Source organism: Phalacrocorax carbo, chromosome 5, assembly GCF_963921805.1.
Source record: "Phalacrocorax carbo chromosome 5, bPhaCar2.1, whole genome shotgun sequence".
NCBI lineage: Eukaryota > Metazoa > Chordata > Aves > Suliformes > Phalacrocoracidae > Phalacrocorax > Phalacrocorax carbo.
The window spans coordinates 8167249-8191805 of NC_087517.1; the positions used below are offsets into that span (position 1 = coordinate 8167249).

At 37.1% G+C, this 24557-nt stretch overlaps 1 protein-coding gene and 1 long non-coding RNA gene across 5 annotated transcripts in view; one reads left to right on the forward strand and one right to left on the reverse strand.

Moving 5' to 3' along the window:
* The window catches only part of ACMSD (aminocarboxymuconate semialdehyde decarboxylase), a 28751-nt gene extending 25805 nt beyond the window's left edge, over window positions 1-2946 (reverse strand). For 2 of the 3 annotated variants that reach the window (XM_064451073.1, XM_064451074.1), the window contains exon 1: window positions 2781-2946. In XM_064451073.1, the coding sequence (XP_064307143.1) occupies window positions 2781-2837 (57 nt within the window). In that variant the 5' untranslated portion in view covers window positions 2838-2946. Of the gene's footprint in view, window positions 1-1170; window positions 1212-2780 lie in introns of all 3 variants that reach the window. The other variant, XM_064451076.1, reaches the window with a different exon arrangement.
* On the forward strand, window positions 63-17261 carry LOC135313344 (uncharacterized). Of its 2 annotated transcripts, XR_010372969.1 has the most exons (5): window positions 63-126; window positions 1625-1734; window positions 7870-8213; window positions 15474-15607; window positions 16328-17261. It is a non-coding gene; the product is annotated as an uncharacterized LOC135313344 (long non-coding RNA). The 2 variants fall into 2 exon arrangements; XR_010372970.1 differs by lacking the exons at window positions 63-126; window positions 1625-1734 and adding an exon at window positions 5672-5880.
* Window positions 17262-24557: the final 7296 nt, after the last annotated feature.

The following is a 24557-nucleotide window of genomic DNA, read 5'->3' on the forward strand; positions in this document are numbered from 1 at the left end:
TTGCATACAGTCCTGAGTTTCCTGTGGTAACAAATCATTACCTAATGACACTGTGAGCTTTCCTAAAGTAGGTGTGCAGAGCCAAGCCTCCTGATTTCAACCAGATATGCTACTGACTGAGGCTATGTATGTTTTATTCAGCTATATTTAGATATGTAGCTATGTATATTTTATTTAAATTTATAAATGTATAGGTTTATATATACATATACATACACACACATATAGATATGTGTATATATGTGTGTGTGCGTCTGTGTGTGTGTATATATATATAAATTTAGGAAAAAATTTGTGAATGACACCTAATGAGAACTTTAAGTTTTCACTAGCTCCATGCTAATTGCAATTATAAACTGTGCAGAAAATGAGTACCTTAAAGGTGCTCAGGGAGAAGTTAGGCAATAGAGAAATTCACTGGTCTGTTTTCGAACTTATTTTCTTCTTTCTTCCCCTCAGTTATTAGGTGGATGTATTAACAGTCCTTATTTCACTTATTTCTAGGAATTTTTATACTTATTATGGGTTCCAAAGCTCTTAAATAAGTATCTTGACAATAGAATTTTCTAGTCATAGGTTCAAGGTTCAGTATTTATAAGGCTGGAAAAAAGAAAGAAAAGTTTAGCACTATGTGTTCACGTCAGGATTGGTTTTCCATGCATGAGATGCAGAGAACTATATTAATGGCTTGAATTTGCCAAGGGCTCTAGGGAATTCTGAGAGTTGTTTTCTATTCTGAGACCATTAATAAACCACTGAATCACTCAATCTTTAGAACAGATGAAACAAAAACTAGCAGGTGGAAATTAACTTTTAAAAATCTGGTATTTTCTCTTTATCAGCATTTAAAGAAATGCAACGCTGGCCTACAGGGTCTAACAGTAGTGAATTCAGCCTTGATGTACGTGTGTGAACATCAAGGGATACTTGGAGTGATTTATCTCATTGGAGTGAATTTACTGTCCTTTAAAAGTATACACAGACAAAAAACCCTTTTAAAATAATGCAAAATCAGAATGAAGGAATTTTATAGCTGTTTTTATAAGAATATTGCACAAACAAGGACAAAAATATCTGAAACAAGCAAGAGTAACCTGTCTTTGTAGTCTGGATATTTAAACTCCCATCCATTTGAAACAGATGTAATTGTTCTAAAAAATTTCATCTCACCTGCATTATCCAGTGTATATGAGGTTTTTACTGAGGAACTCCTGTAATTACAAATAGGAAGTTCAAATAGATGTTTAAAAAGAACTTCCTAGGTAAACAAGTAAACAAACACTCCTTTCCAGGACGTTTTATGCATAACTATGTTATTTTTTCACTAGTAATGAAGAAATAATCCTATGTATGTTCTTAATGCCAGGTTTTCTCATGACTTTTTTCTAATATGCTCTTTACATTTTCCAGCTGCTCTCTGGCTAATATTGAGCTGATACTGGACTGTCATGCTTAAAATCAGAGAAACGCAGAGCTAATACATACGAAATACTTACCTGAGAATTTGCCATCATCAATCTCAAAATAATTAAGTGAAAGAAATGCACAGTGTAAAGCAAAGTTTCAGTTAGTGTGTCAGATGCCTAAGAGCAGGGTTGAAATAATGGTATTCTTTTGTTGTCAGAGACAGGCACAAAGAAATCAAGTGGTTCTACACTGCTGTCAGACACAAGGAATGTTCATTCAAACTACAACCAACACAGAATTACAATAAGGAAAGAAGCAACAATGCAGGTCTTCTCTTTTCTACTCTGATTTTTGATCATGAATGGAAACATTAAAGAGTTATAAAAAATAGCTGGAAATCTGAAGAGAATTTTAATTCCAAATAATTTTATACATATGCATGTATAAACTATATATAAATACAATTTAATATGATCTTTACAGTACCCTTTCTAACATTGGACATGTGATCCCTTATGAGTCAAAAAGTGATCAGACATCTCTGTGTTGAATTATGATTTTAATTACTTAGGCAATAATTCTAAAACCTAATTCAGAATGAGACAACTATATGGCTTTTTATAATCTGAAATAAGAAAAAGATTAGATTTATTACATGAAAACCAAAATACACTTTCCATTCTCAAATGCTTTTCACAGGATCATGAAAATTATTACTGACAAGAATAAAATCTATGAATATTATTATTATTATTATTATTAATACCAGGCAAAGATTCAAAGTTAAGATAAGTTGACTGATAGCTTCTGTGTTCTGACAACTGAGATTCTGTATTTTTAATACAATATGCTACTTCTTTCCAGTAACTGAAAAAATAGCAGATATTAGTACATACTTAGAGTGACCCCACTCCTATTGAAGTTAATTACTTTCATGCCTGTGGGTATAAGACATGAATGATTTTTTCCTTAGGTAACATTAATCTTCTCTAATATTTGCTTATTTCTCTTATTTAAAACAAATATGAATACAATTTGGGAACCTGACAGCTCTGGTTTTATCAGGAAAGTGGAATTTACACCACATCAGTTGACAATTTGAGGTCTCACAAAAACCCAAACAAAAATATAAGAATTGCTTCAGACTAAATAAAGAGTGGGGAACAGAGCCCAGTTTTTCATCCCTTTCTTACTGGAACTCTTGTTTTGCAAAGTACTGCAATACAAATATCTTAAAGCTGAAAAAAACCAAATTAGACAAAAACCTAGAGATATTCACAACAGAACCCTTCATTCATTGGTCTTTCAAAAAATCACGGTGGTAAAAATGGTTGCTGATAACACAAGGCACTGAATATCTAAACTCTTATTACCTTTTTTAGGTCAGGCCATTCCTTAGGTAGAATGTGGCTATGAATATCAATTTTCATTTTTGAAGTATCAAAGGAGAAATACTCTTTCAATTAAAATATTTTCTGTGTAATTGTTACTGTCCTTCCTGTCCCTGGTTTAGCAAGTTACTAAGTTTGGCTGCTGTTCAGATCCACCTGCTGTCTTATTGGGAAGGCTCGGTACCAGTGGCCAACCAGGGAGCCTAAATCCCGGAGGAGTGGCCCTCTAAAACAACAAAGGCTTCTAGTGGAAAGTCCCTGTTAATGCATAAACTACAGCTGACTGAGGGCAAAAGGAAAATGTATGTTTATACTGGCACTACAAAGGGATTTATTTTACACAGAGTCTAAAATGCAAGCTTGTTTACCATTGATAATCATTCAATAAAATTGGATTAGAATAAATGTATTAAACATGCTGACTTGTATTTCCTCCTTTCTCCCTCTTAGATTCTGAAATAACTTGTATAGAGCATATAATATACCCTTGGTAGATAGTCATACCACTTCATCTACTCTTTTCCTTCTCTTGCATTTTCCTTAAAGTTACATTTTAAAAAATAAAATAAATCTCAGAAATACTGAATTGTAGCCAAATCTATGCTCTGCGCTTTATTTCCCCCTTCTGATTATTGGTTCACCTAGGTTATTTACACATGCTACTGCATACTGGTGCTTACAGCCTCCCAAGCTGGCTCAAGATCTGTCAGGAGAATGGCTCAGATTACCTTGTAATTAATGCTAGCTGAGTTCACCAGCTAATATGGCAAACAGTTCCTGCATCCTAAGTTAAGCTTAACTGGAGCTAGCTCAGATTTTCTGTGAAACTACATCTCATGTTTTGCCCTTTACTTTAGTATTACACTTCCTTCCTCAAGATACCCTTGCCTTTTGTTTGTGCTGTATTTTTCTCTGCAATTCATTTCCTCTATACTTTTATTTCAATGTATGCTACTCACATGGTGTCTTCTTGCAAAATCTCGTTAACCATTTCTTGATTGTTTCTAGAGAAAAATGCTGATTCTTCCAAATCTAAATCCTGTTGTGAATCTTGCAGCTTGAAATCAAGCAACTTGAAAAACAAGTGGCCCATTTTGTTTCATCCTTTTTCTAACCTTGTTGTTTTGTTTGGACTTGATAAAAAAAAATTGGACTCTTGTATTTCCCTGCTTGTTCACTCATTAAGCAAGTCTGCTTTTGATTTGGTCAGTTAATCTTCTTAGATTTATTCTTCAAGACAACTCCTTGTGACAGGGTTGGTTGTTTGCTTGATGGTGTGCTTCTCTGCGAGGTGAGATCACTGAAGACTGAATGTTGAAACAAAATAGGAAGCAGCAGCTTTGGGAGAGAATTCCCTAAATAAAGCAGGACAGCCAATAATTCACTTTACCAGATCAAAACCATGGGACTGAAGATAGCAATTATTTCCATCTCAAAATCAAAACCAATCTCTTCATGGCCAGGCTGCCAGGTTAAGCAGCAAATTTGCTCTCCTGATCCCAAATGTGACAGCTATATTACTATTACATGACCTAGCACTATAGTTTTAGCCTGTTGGCAGGCAATATTCCTGCATATACAACAGCAGAGATAAAAAAGAAGTATTGATTCAGCTGTGGGAACTCTGCTTCATGAATCCTATGAATCCACAGACACAAGGCAAAGAGTTAAGGTGAGTCTTTCAATAAAGAGATGTCTGGAAGACAACTCCCTATTTAAGCATAGAAAGCAGAGGCACTAGTGAAGGAAAGAGGCAGGAAGAGATTTGGGTATCTGAATAGTCTGACAACTACTTTTTTCTCTTAAGCCACCATAGCTGCAGGCTACCATGCAGAGATCAGCAGCATTTCTTCAACACTGCTTTTCTTTTCTCAGCTCTAAAAAAAGTTGTAGTTGTTAGTTGCTGCTCTCAAGACAGGTTAGCTTGCAAACAGTCCGGTACTCCCACACTGCATTTCATTTAACAAAATACATCATTTGGAAACTGTATCAGTCAAAGGCAAAATCTGTATCAATTTCGCTTGATCAAAGGGAGAGTAAGACATCTGTCTATATCCAATATGACCCACTGGATCATGAGCAGAAAGACCGTCAGTGGCTACTGATAAAAGCATCTTCAGTTAACCAGGCACCCTACCTGCTTTGAGCATGTGGGTTTGAAGAACAGGACAGCTTCCCTGATATTTTGGACAATCTGCCTGATAACTTATGCCTCTCAGTCTCTATGCCGAGTTTGTGTCCTAGTGCAAGTTATATTTTACCATTTGTGGGCCTGTGTAAGACCTGAACCATACCCATCCTTGAGCTACCCACAAATAACTGACATCCTAGAGCATTTGGATGAGACCACAAAGCTAGTCAGAAAAAAAGAAAAGATCAGTCAATGAATGTACTTTGTACATCTGCTAGAGAGGAGAACTAAAATGCATGCAGACTTCTTCCCAGCCAAAAGCAGCCTCCTCCATTCATTAAAGTGGGACATACATTGAGATGGCATGCCCCACCCATCTCAGTACACTTATGCATGGCATATGTGTCTTTAAGACTCCATGCAATAAAATATGCATTTATTCTGACCACTAGAAACTAAACTGCATTCTTGATTTTAACCAACTTCCTTTTTTTTTTTTTTTTTTTGGTGCGTTATTTACTTTCTGTTTGTGTGGGTTTAGACTGGGAAACGTGAGGAACAACTCCTTCACGTCAATTTAGCTAGAGACTATTCAGGCCAGGGCTGTTTTCAGATATGCAGCCACAAGTCTAGCAGAACTACAGGGTTTTATTTCACAATAAGGACAAGCACTGAAGTGAGAGAGTTGTTAGAGGTAGGGCATTAAATGCTCTTTTCCAACAAGTATTTAGCTGCTTTTTCTGAAACAATTACAGAATCAGAGATTTGGAGTCTTCAGGCTGGAATGTGGGTGTCCAGTTCTGGCCTTTGTTCATCACGGACAAAGTATTTCCTCATATCAGTGGGGAAACCATGACACAGCACTCTTCAAAAGAGGGTGCGTCGACAACCATTGGTAAACTCTGCGGACAGCTCTGCCACATACATGCTATCAAGGCAGCCTGTTTTCAGGTAGGATGAACACAGAAACAGAGACAAATTCAGGACACTGAGGTTAGAAAGTGCTAAAATACTTGTGTCAGTTTTTCAAACCTTCAGTTTTGCATGTTCTTCTCTGGCACCTGCTTTTTAAATTGCACATTTCGTTTGTGAAAACTGGCTGTTTTACACATGTGCACAGCCCTGGAAAAACAACTGGAAAACTCTCTGTGCTCAGCAGCTAAGATGAAGTACTTAAAGAATATGCCTCTTTCCAAATGAAATAAATGTCGAGCAGCACACTTACATTGGTTGCTTAGCAACAGGTTGTCCTTTGGCTGTGCTGGGGAACTGCACCGGTCCTTTGAGACTGCCATTGCAGACCTGCTTGGAAATGTCACATTTGGAAAGGATGCAAAAGTCGGTAATTCTGGGTTTTTTGTGTGGTATCAAATAATTAAACCTCTCCTATTAAATTAGCCTGATCACAGAACTTAATCCTCCTCTGGGACTCCAGAGAACAGAGACTTTAATGGAAGTGGCATGGTTTCCCTTCTAATGGGGAATAATAACAATGGTTATGGTTTCCCTTGTAATGAGGAATAACATTATGCAGTTCCCATGTAGCACTTTCCATACATAAATCTCCAGTGCTTTAGAGTGGATGCTATTTTTGATAGGAAGACATGAGTATACCTAGCATAGATACACCAGGAGGACATGTCCAGCTATGGTTACACCAGCAATGTCTTTAATGAAGATGTATCCCAGAGAGTGGGTGGCATTAGGATTCCCTGTTCTTAAATGCCAGGTACCAAACACTCCAGTGTGACTGTCTAAACTCCTGATGGCTTGCATATCTAGCTGGATTGCAATGTCTGCTTTTCATTTAGACACATTTACAGAATGCAAGAGAAAAGGTACACACATCTCCAGCCTAGAGCCAACTAAATCAGCTCAAGATGGCAGCAGTGCAGCTGTATTCATCATTAAATACTGAAGACAAGTAGAGGAGATTTTTTCATTTGGTTATTGCAAAGTCTTTGCAGAAACAAACAAGTGAAAGAGCCTCTGTTTAGTCAAACATCAGAGCTGATGCTGGATTGTGTCAGAGTCAGTTTAGCCTTGCAGAGTTGGGCTTTTTTAGCTCAGATGTGATGCACCTCTAACGCTTCCAAGATCTAGGTTATTAAATTTGCGTAGTGAAGCTTCATGGTTGTACAAGCTCAGGATGATGCTTGCCAGGCGGTCTCTCTATTAGACATGCCACAGCCACCACAGTTGTGTCACTAAAATTTATAGTGTAACGGTGGCCAAGATTGCTGACGCCTTTGGCAGTGCACTGAACTGCTTTTTGACTACCAGCCTAGCAAGAGTTCTGATGAATCACACTGTGGTGAAAGCAAACAAAGTGTCCTATGCCAAATTTCTGACCATGTTCTCTGCTGTGTAAGTTAAGCCGTAAAAATCCTCATTTATTTTCAGGATTCTAGAAAATATTACATTGTTGAAATTCAGCTAGTATTCTAAAGAAAAAGAACAATATATGGCTATCATTCAAATAACATAATTATTTTCTTAATACACTACAATTGCAATTCTGCAATTTACAATTACCATGCATTTTTCTTGCATAGAAATGTTCTACCAAAAACATTAATTAAGTAAGTATTTTCCAAGATGTGGGTACAAGTAAAATAGAAATTTTTTTCCATTTGTAGACACAAACAAATAAATAAAAAAAAGACTCAATTTAAGCACGTATCAGGCCAAGCATCACTCTTGTGCCGTGGGAGCAACCAGACAGATACCAGTAGCATAAATGTGGGCCAGAAAGAACAGAGGGAATGAAGCTTACAGATACTGGTATTAAAAAGCCATAATTTTCAAGTTAATACCCCATGGTAACATCTGAGACTGTTGCAATCATTTAGAAGGTTAGTCACTGTTGCCAAATATGTCTTAACAGTTTTTTTTCCCTGAGTGCTAGACACTGAAATCCCCACCTTTCTTTCCTTGCAGAGGCTTCTCTGTGCCACTGTTCGGGAGTGTCTGAATTTTGGGGATAAAAATGGTCTTCTCATAGCTTTCACTGCTTTGGAAAGGAAGCCAAGGATCCAACAGAAAAAAACCTAGTATCTGTTCACCTACTTCAGCAAATTCCTACACATGCCTCTAGAACTCTGCACAATGGTGCTTATGCCTCCTCTGCATTACTAGGACTGGGCTAATGAAACAGACTTCTTCCTGGGTCCTCAAGATCTGCTTGAGCATGAAGTTTTGTGTTCCATCATTTCTGAGTAGCTGGGAATCCCTGTCACCAAAGAGATCTTCTGCAAGGAACTAAGATGAAACCCTGGCTCCCAGTAAGTGTTGTGCAAATGGTTAGCCATGGCTTTGGACTGTTGATGCATTTACTGAGTTTCTGAGAGGCAGGGATGTTGATATCTGTAGATTACAGCAGTGAGTGCCAAAGGACAGACCTTTCCAACTATGCAGATGTTTACGATGTAAATGTTTAGGGTTTAGGACTGCAGCTGCATTTATTCATTCATCTGGAAGAGGGAGCTTGGCAGAGGAATGCCTCCACAGAGGATTTCTGGAGCCTGCTTTCACTTGCTGAGTTCATATACAAACATTTTTCTGTCTTTAAGTTTCAGGATTTATTTTTCCACATACATTAATTCCAAAATAGGATTTATGCCTAAAAAATGTTTCTTTTGAAATCCACAAGATAGTAAAATTATGGACCAGAGTGAGAATACAGTTCAGATTATCACAGGAATTAAGAAAGATCCAAATATTAAAGCTTTTACTCATTCCGCTTCTTCCACAGAAGCTGTATCATCAATCAAAGCAAACTTTTAGCCAAATGATTACCACCTTAATGCAAACATCTCACAGAAGATGCTGTCAGTTGGAAAAAACACTGGCTGTTGCTGGGGGACTGTAAGGAGATAGTCACGACACTCATACCCTCCCACTGGTGTTGTCTCTGAGTGAAGACTAGCACTATTGAGGATTACGTGATGGTTAGCATTACTTCAAGCAAATCTGATATGAATATAGCTGGAAGTATTGCTGTGTTATCTGGTCACAAGCAAATGCACAGTTGAATAAGAAGGTGATGCTAGAGGTCAGACTACATTTCTGTAACACAGAAGAGGCCATACTGCTGCTCCACAGGCTTAGAACTGTTATTCAGTAAAGGTTTACAGAATATCCTATTAGTAGTTCATTGTATTAAGATAACTTAATGAGTGAAGTATTACTAGGTAAAACAAGTTCCCTAGCAATTTGATTGAAAAGTGATATCCAAACTGCAAAATTCTAACAGGTGTTAACCAGACAGCAAAACTGGTACCTCTTTTCTTTCAAAATTATCTGATCATTTCTTTACTCTTCAGCTAAAGGGATGAATGCTTAGATTTTGATATGTGAATACATACAATAGGTTTATGCATTTCAATATGCTCTTGACTAAAAAAGCATTTAGAAATCTGCAGTAAGACATTTACATAACAGGTACATAGCAGGTACTTAAGCATAGTTACAACAACATGGTTGATGTGCCCACTTATTTCAAGTCCTAGCATGACAGTGGCTAGGACTTGGATTACTTTAGAAAACCAACAATGCCGAGAAACATAAAACTGTATTAATAACACAGAACACCTCTAGAAATAATGCTTCAACTACAAGAAAAGTTTTGCAGATCCTAGTTACTTTTATAAATAAATATTATTCCAAAGTCAAATTAATCACTGACTAGAAAACTCAATCAATTTGGTGGGCTTACACCACGACTGAATGCAGTCAACCAGCTCTGATCATTGTCTTTCAGCACGTGAGTTCTGCAAGTGGAATAGGAAAGAATACTACCTGCTGTATTGGCTTTTCTCCTTTAGAAGGCTACTCATTAACATTTTTACCATGGTTTTTAAGATTTTTTTTTTGTTTGTTTTCCCAATAAGATACATACACGTGGAAACATGTGCTTTGCTTCATGTTCACTAATAAATATTTAAATTAATGCTTAACTTTAAAACACAGTAGGACCATTGGAATAAGTAGCACTACTAAGTTAAGGAAATGCTAACATTCTGCATTCATACCTGAGCGTTCCCTTCAGTCCTGCTTGTATTTACATGCAACAACCTCTACTAACAATTGTATGTGCACACAAAGAAAGCACAGAAAGAATGGCTTCAAGATTTATACTGAAAGCACTGTGGAGTGAGACCACTAACTCAGGGACTCCACTGAGGAGTAATTTTGGTTCCATATGCTCTAGCAAGCATAAAAGCACCACCAAGTTACGGTCTTAAAGTGTGTGTTCTTAAAAAATATTCAGTAAATTTACACTATGGGTACAGCTAAACAATCATGTTAGCCATTTAAAAAACCCCAATGTATTTTCACTGAGAAGCCTTTAAGGTGCACTCTGATTTAAAACTTGTGCATGTGAAATCCAGACAAAAGACTTATCCAATGCAACTGCTGATTGTGACTTTAATTCTTTTCTCAACTATCATACTTAGTTTTCCTCTTAGAAGAAGGCAGGTACTGTCTTTTTCTTTTCTAATTCCAACATTTGGAATTTAACAACATCCTCTCAGGATGAACAGCCTCCTTCACAATTCCTAAAAAGAAGATCCATGACTTCGTGGCTGTGTTTAAGTCTGCTTTACTAGTTTGTTTGATTTTTTTTTTCTTTAATTGCTGAAAAAGATTAAGAAATGTGCACTGTCTTGGTCATGGCTACAGCCAGGACTGTACTGCAGATACATCAAAACATCTGTGTTTACTTCTGAGTGTGAAGGCCATAAACAAAGCTACTTCCTAAATGAAATGTATTTTCCCCTTCAGGACATTGCCATTCATTTCAACCTAATATTTAATGTTAACATTTTTCATGATCTAAAAATATTGCAGGTGTTTTACAAGTACGCTGCTCTATTATAATTAATCATTTTGAACCCATCAGAAAGCCCACTGAAGTCACCAGCAAATCGAGTAATTTCAGAAGAGATCTATCAAGTGATGGTTCAAAAAGTAGTTTTGAGCTACTGGAAAGACAGCCCAAATTAAATGAGAAATTACAGGTAAACTTTGCCCAGAGTTCAGTAATTAAATGCAAGAAAGGGCAGTTTAGAGTGATGATTCTGGATTATGACTGATAGCCCATGTCAGTATGGTGCCTCAAAAAAGAGCGCTGCATTATAAATCACAAATTTGTTAATAATGTTTGTGCAGCTTACTGTGAATGCACTACAAATTGCAACCTGTAGTTCTAAGTGGAGCACCAAACAGTGGTTGCAATATACACACAGAGCACTTATTTCATATTGATTGAAATGGATTTTGCCTGCGGTAAGTGACGCAAGCTTGTGCTGTCTGATTTTGTGGCTGACGCTGCAATGTCAAAGTACAACTGGGTTGAACTGTTGCTAAGTACGGTGGATTTGTAATGAATATTTTACACATTCATACAGTTCATCGTTTGGTGAATGAGTCTCTTAAAAATTGCTTTGTCTCTAGTAATATATCATTTTTAGGAACAGAAAGAAAATACATGCTCCCAAATATCCATTTTTCTGATACACTTGCTCATCTCCACTGTATATTCTTAAACAATTGAATATATTAGAATCCCCTGGGGGCTTTGAGCACTACCATTTGGATCACAGTGTAGAATACACACTTCAAATACTAGTGTTTGTATGTTGATTTTCAGTAAATGCTCACCACTTACCAAATAAATAGTCCTTGACACTAATCTTTTTAATATTAAAATCTGCTAATTAGTAATAAGATCTTATACCATTTGTGAAGCTCTCAGGTTTTGGATCCTAGTAATGAAATATGTGTGCTTATAAAAATTAACCAATAATACAATTAACGATAATTAATTTCTAATAGTACTATCCAACTAAAACCTACATTCAATCTCTTTATCTCAAGTGACAAAAGGAAACCAGTTGCTTTAACTCAGTGGAACTATATCCTAGTCCATACTTGCAGTTTGTAGGGGCTTCAACAATATAACTGAAATATAGTGAAATGACTTCTTCTATTAGTCTGTTTTACATGCTTCTTTGTAGTTCACTCAAAATCTCAGAATTTGTTTCATTCTCACTTGTATTACTATACTTTGTGTATACTGCCTCTTTCAGACACTCACCTGCGTGCTAGGGAGCTGGCCAGGAAATAGCAAAGGAGGGCTCCCACAGGAAGATGGACCCTCTGCTATGTTCCCATGGAGACTTCTAATTCTTTTATTGGTTTGTTGGTGGGTTTTTTTGCCTTTTAAAATTCCCCCCCCGCCTCCCCCCAACATAAAAGCCATGCACACTGCAAGTATATTTTGACCTTTGGGCACCAGAAATAATAATGTTCAGACATCAATGTCTGGATGCCTACAGTTAGGTCCAGTAGAATCACAAGTTTGTCAAGACTTGTGCTGCCAGGAATGTAACAGAATCCCCTACTGAGCCAGCTGCCAAGTATGTGCTCCTGCCTTTTGTTTGCTTCACAGCCTGGCTGTTGGTCACTTAAAAGTACAGATATTATTGCAGGATGCTACTGCAATTCCAAAGGTATGCAAAAGCAAATAAAACCAAAATTATTAGGCAACGTTAGTACTGTGACATTTGTGAGATGTACCATGTTAGCCTTGTTCCCCTCCTTGCGTTGCTGGTGTCCTTGTGTCTCTGCCTTCAGAGCAAGGCAATCAGAGGACTTGAGCAGGGTTGCACCCCTCCTCCCTAGTTGGTCGTGCCTCCCTCTGTTCATAGTAAAAAGCTGGAGGAGAACAAAGCCCCCCATGTAAATGTATCTCAAAAGAGCAGAGAGTGATCCTGAATTCGTTGGAATAAGGAAATGGTCCCATACCTCAGCATGACAGGAAGTGACAGATATTACCACCGGCATTAACTTGTGCTACAGTCTCCGTCATACAGTGATGTACCTGTGAACAGATTCTGGCCTCTGCAACATGAGCTAGGGTATTGTGAAAGGTTAGTGTTGGGAAAGAGATGCATGCCTGTCCAAGATTTCTTGATGCCCACCCTACTGACCCTCCAAAAAGCTTAAGAGCATTGTGGTTGAAGGCAGGTCTCATGACGTATATTTTATATCAGTGTTACAAGAGTTGAATCATGTTGACCATCACTGGCAAACACAATCCGGGCACTTCTATGTCAAAGAGTCATATCTACATCATCTACATCTCTACATCTGCATCTACATCATCTACAGCACATCATGGGACAATTAAAATTATACTTTATAAATGCTCAGTGGGTAGCACAAGTAAAATAAAGTTTTAAATTGAAAACACAAGTAGTTTAACAGCCTGAATTTATGGCAAAGTTTCTGATAAGTTTTTACAAGTGGCATTGGTATGCCCTCTTCACAAAAGCCTGGTTCAGAGACAAACTTAAGCACAAGTTTAACTACTTTTCTATTATGTGTTTGATCACTGTGAGAATTTAAAAGACCTATTTAATACTAAGCTAGTATTTACGTGTTTTCTTGGCCTTGGATGCTTTTCCATTATTGGCCCAGGCTAACTGAACTGGTTCATCCAGCTTGGATCCCAGACCCCTTCTTACAGTTAAACATTATTATATTAGATTACCCCTTTCCAGCCTGGAGTCTCTTACATTCTACATAAAGAATCAAGAAAAAAGCCAGCTTAGAATACAGAATGCAGGGAAATGTACCCTATTTAATACATATCTGATCAGCAATTTGATGAGCCCTCTTGTGAATACTATCTCTAGTTCTGGAAGGCAAATTTAAAATGAAGGATCACTTCTTTTCTCTTCTCCCAGAATACAGATTTAAAATTAATACCCATGTACCTACACACACTAGCATGCATAAAAAACATCAGCAAGCTTGGTATGAAAAATTTGGGCCACCCCGTCACCATATTCTTCTCCCTCCATGGTTCCTCTTTTCCTCCACCTCTGGCTTTGCTATCTGCCTGTTTCACTTCCTCCCTCTTCACCCCCAGACCACTAGTACTGCTTCCTTGCTTCTCACATACCAAATCCTTGGTGTTGATTTCTTGCTGCTGGGACTGCCGATTTCTCCTTGTCTAGTCACCACAGATCTTGGGATTAAAACAAAAATCCCACTAGTCAATTCTTGTGACGGTATTAGACCAGACCTTTGCTCCACATGAGATGCTGCTTCACTGGTCAGGAACCTTAAGTTCTAGAAACCTCACTCTTGAGTGCCATATAATTTTGTAAGGGATTGCTAATAGTTCATTTCATCTGGGTGGAGGAAACAGCAGCATATCTATATTAAACTTGCAGTGATAAATTATACTGATAAGATATCCTGAATTAGCTACTAAATAAAAAAATGCTCATATGAGGCTCTGTATTTATAAGCAATCTTCAGCATTGCAGCTTTACTTAGGATACTTTCTATCACTTCAGTTGAAGCCATGTAGTCAGAAAGGAAGCAATTTGAAGCACTGAAGTCACTCTTTAAACATTAAATGCAGAAAAGGTTGGACAAGTTTTGTTCTAAAAGGCGCACTGCACACAGGATCAGATATTGTTGCCATGGCTGACTTCCTTTACTGCTTTGAGAAAATCCATATTTGATGCATTAAGGATGGATTGCATTAGTGTTAGGTAGTAGGTCAAGTGATTTTTAAGCCACAGTTCTTTCACTCTTGCATACAATAAGAGCAAGCACAACAGAACATTTCTGATTTTTTAAATCTTTAGCATGCACAATTATAGTTAAGTTCATAAATTAACTTGCAGTTAATTCATAATGCCATCTAGTGGAAAAAATCAACAAGTGTAGATGCAACAAGTCCATCTAAATATCCCATGCAATATGAATCTAATTAGTGTTGCAACCACTTGACAGTTTTAATAAATGAATTAAATTTAAAGCAAAAGAACTATAACTTCATTTTCAAAACCCTCATGAAAGAAGATCTTTGCTAAATTTAAATATCTTCCAAAGATACTTTATCCTCAAATTTAAGATACACAAAACAGTCTCAGTACACTTGTATTTATAATGACTGTAGGATGTGAAACAGACCATGGAGGGCTCTTGATATTCTTTCTTAATTTAATCTTATTTAGAGATTGAATTTTTTGGTCAACAGAAACACACCCACTTCAAGCTGATAAAGGAGACAATTCGAAGAAGTTTACTGATACATCAGCCAAAACAACCCGTAATTCTGAAGAGGTTAAGAATTAATGGTCTTCGTCTTTAAACTATGAGGTCACTTTTCTATGCCCATAGATTAAAAAAAGGAAATGGTGGGGAAAAAAAGCACCTAAAAATCAAAGTTAGAGAAGGAAATAGGCTCATCATGAAAAGATTAGAGTAGAATAAGGTACCTAGAGAGACTATCTGTATTGGATAAGTAATATACTCCGTTAATAGCCCCTCTGAAGTCAACAGGAAAGGAACAATCCAAGAGGAGTAAGTGATCTGAATTTTATCCTTCATAAAAACATAACGCTTGCCCTTTATTGGTGAATTAACCTGCTCTAGGCCTGACCTAGCACTGTCTCTAAACCTCTGCACATTTTGTGTCAACCTATTTTGATATTACTTCATTTATCATTTACTAGGTAAAACCTTACAGTTATGCATCCCCTGATGTTTATATTGGTTGAATCGTACAAGTGTGGACCTGAAGGACCCTTTGGAGATCATTTAGTTCAACTCTCTTCTCTGAGAAGGACTACAAGGAACACTGTACCAGGTCAGCTAAGGTTACCTGTGGCTTTTTGGCTAGCTGAATTTAGAAATCCTCCCAAGGGGAATATGACACCACCTCTTTCAGTAACCTCTTCTAGTGCTGCACTAACATGGTAGTGAAGAATATTTTTCTAATGTCCTATCTGAACCTCTCAAGACACAGTTTGTGACCACTGGCTCAGGCTATCCATTCTTATGATGTTATTTTTCCTCTTCAGTTTTGAAAAGGGAAGAACAAGCAATTCTATTGAAAAAGTAGAACAGATTTTGGACAGAAGAATAATGGAAAAAACGTATCTTGTAGGCATGAACTGACTGTATGTGTCCAAATTCTCAATCTCCATGCAAAGATCAAATAAATGAGCCAAGATAGTGCTGATGCACACCAAAGCTGGAGAAGTGTAAGTTAAGAGCCAAGAAGTAAAAAGCCAGATCTATTTTATAACTAGATAACAACTGTACTCAAGCACTAATAATTTCTGAGAAGTATTCTGTGATATAAGAAGTGCTTTCGGCTGCTCCAAGAGTAGAAACTGGGCTCCTCTTGTACATGAAATGTGCAGTGGGTCTGTTAAGAATATTGTGGGCTGGAACTGACACAGAGAGGCCTTTATCTTCTTCACGTGTCTGTGCTATAATATTAGCCTACTTGTTAAAATTCCAGCTAATTAAAAAACACATCACCTTACCCCCTTGCATCTTTATCTCACTTTCATCTCAACAGTTGCTGACGTGGATCACATGGAGTACAGATGTGGACAAGGCACACACACTAGAATTCCAGACTTGAACTACCAAAACCTGTAACAGAGCTCCGACATCAGCTGCGTCAGTTCTAGCAGTTCAGATCATCGATGGATAATGATCACCATGAGTGATACTGAAGATCATACATCCACCTGCAGTGCCAGGCAGAACTGTCAAGCCTCATACACTGAGGATGGACCCCAGGCGGGTGCACTCCTGACCAGTACTGCCCTACAGCCAAGTCTGTATTTCCCATACGTGGAGCATGCTGCCATGGGTAACTGCCTGTTTGGGAGCCTCACCCACTGCATTCAGCTTGCCAACCTAGTTATGATTCACCAGCCAGCAGGGCAAGGTGTAGTGCTGGTACATAGCATTATTAAGATAGCAAGTGAAGGTTTCTTTGCAAGCAACAAGTTGAGTCTCAAATGAAGAATATTTGTAGAACTTACTAAAGTGAAACTGAGGTGATCCTAGGAACTGAAAAAACAAAGTCGACTGCTCTTGGTTTTTTTCCTTCTGTGAACTGGCCGCTGCAGAATCTCAAACTTTATAGAAATTATTTTCCTTGTGACACAAAAAAAATCGTATTTGATGCAAATACAGCTCATAACTGATGCAACCCGAAAAGTAATTTTATGATGTATCTCCTGCTAACAAATGATACATGGAGATCCTAAATATGACAAAAGCCAGACATGTGAAATGAAGACACTTTGGTACAAAGATATGACAAAGTCTATAGATAGTCTTTTTTAAATTAAACCAACCAGTGAAAAAAGCAGGCACTTTTGGACACACAAAGCCTTCCTGAAGCAATGAAGAATGTACACCTAGCTACAATTTCTGAGCATATTAGTTGGAAATTAATTACACCAGTTGGTTTAATAAACATATTAGTTCTTTTTAAATATCTTACAAATTTAGGCAAACTGAGGCAAGTGCAACTACCCCTAATGTGTATAGTCTAGTGACAGCTGTGATAGTCAGTGAATAAAGTAAACTGAATCCAAGTTCATAAACGTTGTCAGAAAAAGAAAACATCTAAAAATACACATTTTCTAATAAAATGATGTGGAAATTAAGTGAAACTTCTGTGGCTATTGAAGCATCCCTTCACCCCCACACTGAAAATATGTGTAGTCTTGGTGGTGGAGAGGAAGCTGTCTGCATTACTACATGACTGCCTGTCCCTTGATTTCTTTTAGGCACCATCAACAGCTTTAGAGAAAATTTGAAAGAGACAGAAACTGAATTTTATCATAATATGATTAAATTATATGACTGACATCTCCCTCTTCCTTTTTGTTTACAGGACAATTTTATTGCAGCAGAGGTTCAAAATTTCACTGACATTTTGAACTCCAAACTTCAATTGGCTTTAAACCTGAATTTTACTGGTTTCTTAAAAAGACATTCATAGGTGAAGTGTGTTTAACACTCTTCATTCTACAGAGAAAAGTGCTTCTTCAATTTCCTAAATATGACCCTCTACCTTGTAAAATTAGCAAATGCAAATAGCTGTGCGCAACTCTGTATCACTACTAAAAGTAATATAAATGTTTTAGTAGGCTTATTAACCAACTACCCTATCCATCTTATATAAATCCAGATCAGAGAGTATTCACTATGGATAGATAAATGTCAATATTCACAGCATATTTCATCATGCTAGATCAAACAGAGATCTGTTGTTTTTGCTACTGCTGCACACGGAGAAAGGCTTGGCTGCAATAGAGTAGAAACCTTTGGGTATGAATTCCACAAAAGAAAAAAAAAAGGCTCCTGCTTCTTCTTACAAGTGGAATGCTGTGAATTATGTGATTCACTCTCTTAAAATTACAAAAGAGATTGTCACTGTCTTCTATTTTTCCCGTTGCCCACTGAAATTTTTACCTTAGAGGATGAGAAACAGTGAATATATAATGAGAATAAAGGATGCAGAAACCTATTAAAACTGCTCTATATGTTGTTGGCATTATATTTGCCTAACCCAATCCTCTTCCAAAAATTGGTATCTGAAGAATTTAATCATTTTACCTACAGCATCTCCCATTAAAATGAAGTATTCAAACTCAAATTGCATGCCAGGACTCAGGAAACTAATTCTATGTCCTCCAGCAAAAAAGCAGAAACAAGAACAAACAAAGAAAAACCATTAAGTGTGTCACAGATTCCACTGGGTACTTGGTAATTTGGGGTTCATCAAAACCCAGAAGAGTTAAATGATTTAAAGTGTCAAACATCTGCTTGAGCAGATGTAAAAAAACCCCAAACTGGCACACAACCGAACGAGTAGTTTCCTGGTTATGAAGAACATGTTTTGCAAAACATTCATTTTGGCTGTGCCTATCATTCCTTTTTCAAACACCTTCTATAATCATCCTAGCTAAATACTCGAGTGGGAATGTGCAGAACCCTACTTACAAATCATTCGGCATAAGAAAAGGATAAGATATTATTTTCCAACTCACTAAACAGTGTGGATTGGCTATTCAGAAAAACACAAATATTATCATTTAATACAGTTTATCAAACAACTCACAGCAAAAGTGAGCTCTGGGGTACTTACTTATCAGTACAGTAGAAGCAATATAAATATTATTGCTATAGATTAGTAGAAAAGTCATTCCCTCAAAGACTTATGCATGGTCTTTTGATAAAAGATAAAAATACAGCAAGATAAAAAAAATAAATTACTCTTTTTGCTGATGATGCTAATTGCCAAGGAACAAGATATTAACCCAAATCACAAATTAGAGTTTAAAATACCAGAAGAGAAAAGTAGATGTGAGTTGGGCGCTATCCCCCATAAAACCTACTACATCTGTTTTCTGACACAGGCAAATCCCATAAGTAAATGCAACTGGTCCCTTTTCTCATTAAATCCTTACCTTCAAGGTAGGGATTATGACTCTTAAATGTTTTTAATGCATAATATTGAATTTATCAACTATAAATATTTCATAAATGCATGAGTCTAACCTGTCTAGGAAACAAATGTATATCCACGTTTGCATACAGCCTTCTTAACAAAAATTAAGTCTGACATGGGGGGAAAAGCCTTGGTAGAGAGGCGCATCAGGAGGAATGGGCATTGGCTTGGCAATAGGAAAAGGGACCCAGTCTGTATATAATAAAAAGAATGCTTTGCGGTTTCTGTGGTTCACTTCATCTCCTGGTTAACCATATAAACTTAATGGAAAGTAGTGTATAATTTTTGCAAATATATGGAAGAAAACACGAAGTTATGCAAATATGTTGGAAGTGTCTAGTTGTTAAGATGCTTTTGGATAGGAATTATAATCAAGTAATTATGTCATTGGATAAGTTTATTACAAAATTATATTGATTTTTGCTTCCTAGAGATTTCCCAGCTTTCTTTTTTTTCTTTGCTTTGATGAACAAATGACATCTCAGCTGCTTATACTCATGTCACCTATTAGGCTCTGGTTAGAGTCTCACTGGAAGAAGAAAGATCTCTCCACATAGTATGGGAAGCAGGAAAAAAAAAGAAAGAAAAAAGAGGAAGATTATTACTAAAGTAAGAGGTTGCTACCTCTCTAAAATTCTGTTCATTTTCCCTTCCATTCCTCTTCTATACTTGTTTGTATTACCAATGAAATAAAGACACTGTCAAGTCAGTTTTACTCAGTTCCGTAAAAACTGGAAAGAATACGTCTTTAGTGATATGAAGAAATAACATAGTTTGGAATAGAGGCATGTAGCTTGCATGACTGCATAACATTTCTCTGAACGAAATAGTAAGTTCAGGTTTTTTGTGGGTAAACCTTTGGTTTCCCATATTTACATAGCAATTTTAACTCAAATTAAAAACAGCTTTTAAAATAGTTTCAAGATGGAAAATGCTCACTGTGAAGAGTCTTTTTCAAGATCATCTGCTCACTTTAAGATTATATATTTTGCATTCTACGTTTTTATTCCTCCTTTGTTACCACAACAGAATTTATTAATGCCTGTGGCTCTTGCTAGCTTGGGCATTTTTTGCAAATATGATCCTGCAGCAACATCATATAGAGGAAGAGCAGGTGCTTATGTGAGGTGTCATCAATTACTTACCAAGGTCACCGCACGCTGTATTCTCTGGGAATCCTATTATAGGCACTCTTTCATAGCCTGAAGGAAAAGATACCGAATTATCATATTCTTTTTTCAAAATAACATTCTGATTATTTTGGGCCCAAGTTAATATTCAGTCTAAAAATGCCAAGGAGAGAGATGACTTCAATTTAAACTCCACTTAACCTAGTGCAAGAGAAAAACAGTAAATGACCTACATACATTAGATAATAATTTAAGCATGCTCTGCAGTCTAAAAATTAACGTAGCACTGTTGTACTAACATCATCATTACTGGTTTTTTTCTTAATTAAAAAAATTAGCGGGACCAATACCAGGATGAGAGGTATTTAGACCAAGTTAAAAGAACCTAGTACAGAATTTCTCATCCTGTTGACCACTGAACGTGCTGTGGGACTACAGGTGATCTCCCAAACAACAGCAAAATATGTATCTGCCTCTGCCTACATGTCACCAAGTAAGCCAGCAAAGAAAAAAAAAAAGCTAAAAAATATCCTACAAAATGTAGCCTAATTTGTATTTGTTTATAAAAGAAAATTATCATAGCAAACATTGCACGGGATGGTCAAGGGACTATTAAAAGAAAATATTAGGTTAATGAAAAAAGGCTGTGAAATACAGAATCTAGAGGTTTTCATCACTAAATAGACTTATTTAATCTATTCATTTCAGTAGAGGATGTGTCTAAATGGCAAAGAATGATCTGAAGTATCTTACCATCTCATCCACACAACAGGCACAAAATGGTAGCTGTAGTATAAACTATCAGAGGGTTTAAACAGCATACACACTTACTTGAAGGCATTGCCTCTAGGAATATCAGGATAAATCAGTCTCAGACTTTGATCCTAGAGGAGAAACACTGAAGATTAGCTATAGAGATGACCTTTACAGGGTGGATGTCTGCCTGTCCATTTAGAACTAGGTTGGTACTTGGTTTTGTTTCAGATGTGTCTCCCATAAAACTGAGTGGGGATGCCATTACCTCCTGCTGTAGTTCCACGAAAGGCGTATTGATGAAAGTAAGAAGTGGGCATTTTCTTTTGAGTGTCAGCCATGAGACATCTGATAGATGAAATTAAGAAACCATCCTGGCTTACACTAGCACTCCCTGACACTGCAATACAATGCCAGTGACAAATATAGTATTTTGTTGCCAGAAAAAGGCAGTTTTGTATTTAGTACGTGCATGAAACACAACCTGCAAACAAAGTCGTGAACAGTGATGGTATCACTATCTTGCTCTTACGCTTTTAAAGATACTAAAAAATAATCACTGGGCCAGCTGACCAACTCTTTCCAAGTATGCAAGAGTGCTCTTAATTTAAGTGCTGCATTTATGATGATGGTCAATATGGAACGTTGACTAGTTAACATCAATGAGATCAAGCAAACTTCCTTCTCAGGAGCCTCTGAATGCACCACTGTGTTCTGCTAACTCAAGTGAAAACATTCCACTCAGTAGCACTAAAAAGAAAAGGAAAACCAGAAAATCCAGAATGGATGCAGCTCCCATTTTGAGAAAGACAAATGAATACATAACGCTAACATATCCAAACTTGCTTACAATGAAAATGGATTTATTTCAACTCCACATAGATGGAGAGAAATAACAAATGTTCTGCATTCACATAGTGACCACTGTCTCACTAATGCACCAGGACCTGTTTTGCCACTGTCATCCATTGGTTCTACTTTCACTCTACATGGTGGAATAGCACTGCATTCTTTCCACCTTTTTGCACCATGCTACTCTCTGTCATCCTGTAATGGTGCTGATGGTAGTATGGGAATAATGTTTAAGTGAAACCAAGGGACTGTAGCTCAGGAAAGTAGGCCAACCTACTGCCAAGAGACTGCTTATTACCTCAGGAAAATGCCTACCTTGGAAAAGAATAAAATGATGGACCTAATCCGATTTTTGTCAAATACAATCAAAGTTCTTTCTCTGACTTTGCTGAGAGTTAGGGTGGGCCTTGAAGAAGAATCTAAAATCTGATTGGTATTTTTCACTTACTCAATAGATGGAAGGAAGAAGGGTAGAAAGAAAGAAAAGAACCACCACAAATAACCACAGCAAATACAGACCACAGACAATCAGACTAAATAAAACAAGTTTTCTCATTGCTGTTGCTGGTTGCTGTGGTACAAGAGGCCTCTATACTCTTTGGAATTACCTTCCTCTGGAAGTCAAAATATTATGGAAATTACAGGCAGTTCCAGCTGGGAACAAAGTTCTGCAAGTATGTATTAATCTTGGAACAGCTATAGAATATGGGATGGCATTAGTCTATTTAGATTGAATCCTGAGACGTGGCTTTTTTTTTTTAATTGATTTTGGCTTCTCTTTATTCACATCCAAAAAGGGAGGTTTAAGGGGTCAAAAATAAAATCATAATAATATAGCTGTTAGGGTCAGCCCTTTTCCTCTTCAATGACTTTGCCTAAAGGCTTCCTACACAATAAGTCCAACAGGGATGGAAAACAGGATTCACATATTTAAAACCCTAGCCCTACATCTTTATGCAATGGAATATACTTTGGGTGAAAGAGGTGTCATGAGAAATAAGAGGCAATGCTGGAAAGCAGCTTCCAGCTGCTACGATATGGCAGTCTTTGTGCTTCTTAGTAGCTAGCTTATATAAATAATGGTCTGATCTGAAAGGCTTTTCATTGTGAATCTGCTTAGTGTTCTGAATTTGTACTTGCTAAATGCAGAGTATATCCATTCTCACATGAGGCCATGTTTGAAAGCACTGAAGAGAGTAATTTTAAAAGAAACTATAATACTCTTTGCAATCCTTATATTCTTTGCTATACCCTGAACACTATAGCATTTATACAAATAGAGACAGCTGCAGCCCCTGGCAGACACAGTTTTATGTAAGAACAGCAATTGAGAACAACTCAAAAAAAAAAGAAAAAGGAACATGTTAAACTTTAAAACTTGTGGTTTGGTGTTCCTAGTTCCTGTTTTCCCCCAAATCATTTGGAAATCTAACTTTCACCTCTTTTTAAATAAATGGAATTAGGAATCTCTGGGCACTTTTCTCTTGGCTTGATTTCTGGAAGCTGTAAGAATGCCAAAATAGCTTAGAGAGACTTACAGAAAGGAGGTAGTGTCCCATAAGAGTCACTAGACAATTTTCCATTTATGTAAGGAATAAGAAAGCTCCTGCTAGAATGGATCAGACATGGACTTATCTCCCTGGAAGAGGAAGGATACTGCAATAATTGCATTAGGGAGCATTATATCAATTGCAGCAATTTCAAGGGACTCTTCATGCCTTGTACTGGATGCACTCTGCATGGCAGAGTGTCTCCCCAAACTGAGACACCAAAGGTTTCTGTAAAAGGTCCTGCAAAGTGATTTGGCCCCAATCCCTTGTCTCTGACCAGGTTACAAAACTGGTTCTACTCCCTTAAGGAGCTTCACTTTACAAACACATTTTAAATGACAGAGAAACATGACAATCTATTATTTATGGAAAGTAACAGAAGTTAAGTATTTTCTACTTTTCATTCATCTCTCACATGCATACACATACAGATCTTCTCTTGTATCTCGCAGGTTCAAGGTCACCAGAGCTTAATAAACAGCCCATAAAAATAACCATATTTGTTTTATGGAGTTACTAGTTTCCAGCACCTCCCAACTCAGCCCAAACCCAAAAAACACTTCCCTCAAAAGAACTCGTGTTAGCTTACGCACACTAGAACCTCTTTTGAGGTTAATATGAAACAGACACTTTGTAATTTAGTATCCATTACACCAGGGAAAAGAAAATACTTTGGGCATTGCTTGTATTCTTATTAATGCTGATGCAACTAGAAGAGTGAGAGCTCTGGGATCACAAAGCAGGGTAGGACAGCTAAGGGTGAAGATGAAATTTAGGCAAGAGGCATGAAGACTTCAAAAACATTGCATACAGTAGGTATGGTAGGCTATACACAAAGAAATCATAAGATTAGATAAAAAGTAAACACCAGTCCCTCACACCACAACAGCCACCTCCGTTCCACAAGGTTGCTAGAATGCCAGTCAGTTTCTAAAATGATATTTTATGCCACTTACTTTATGTTTACTTTCTCAACTAATTAATGCT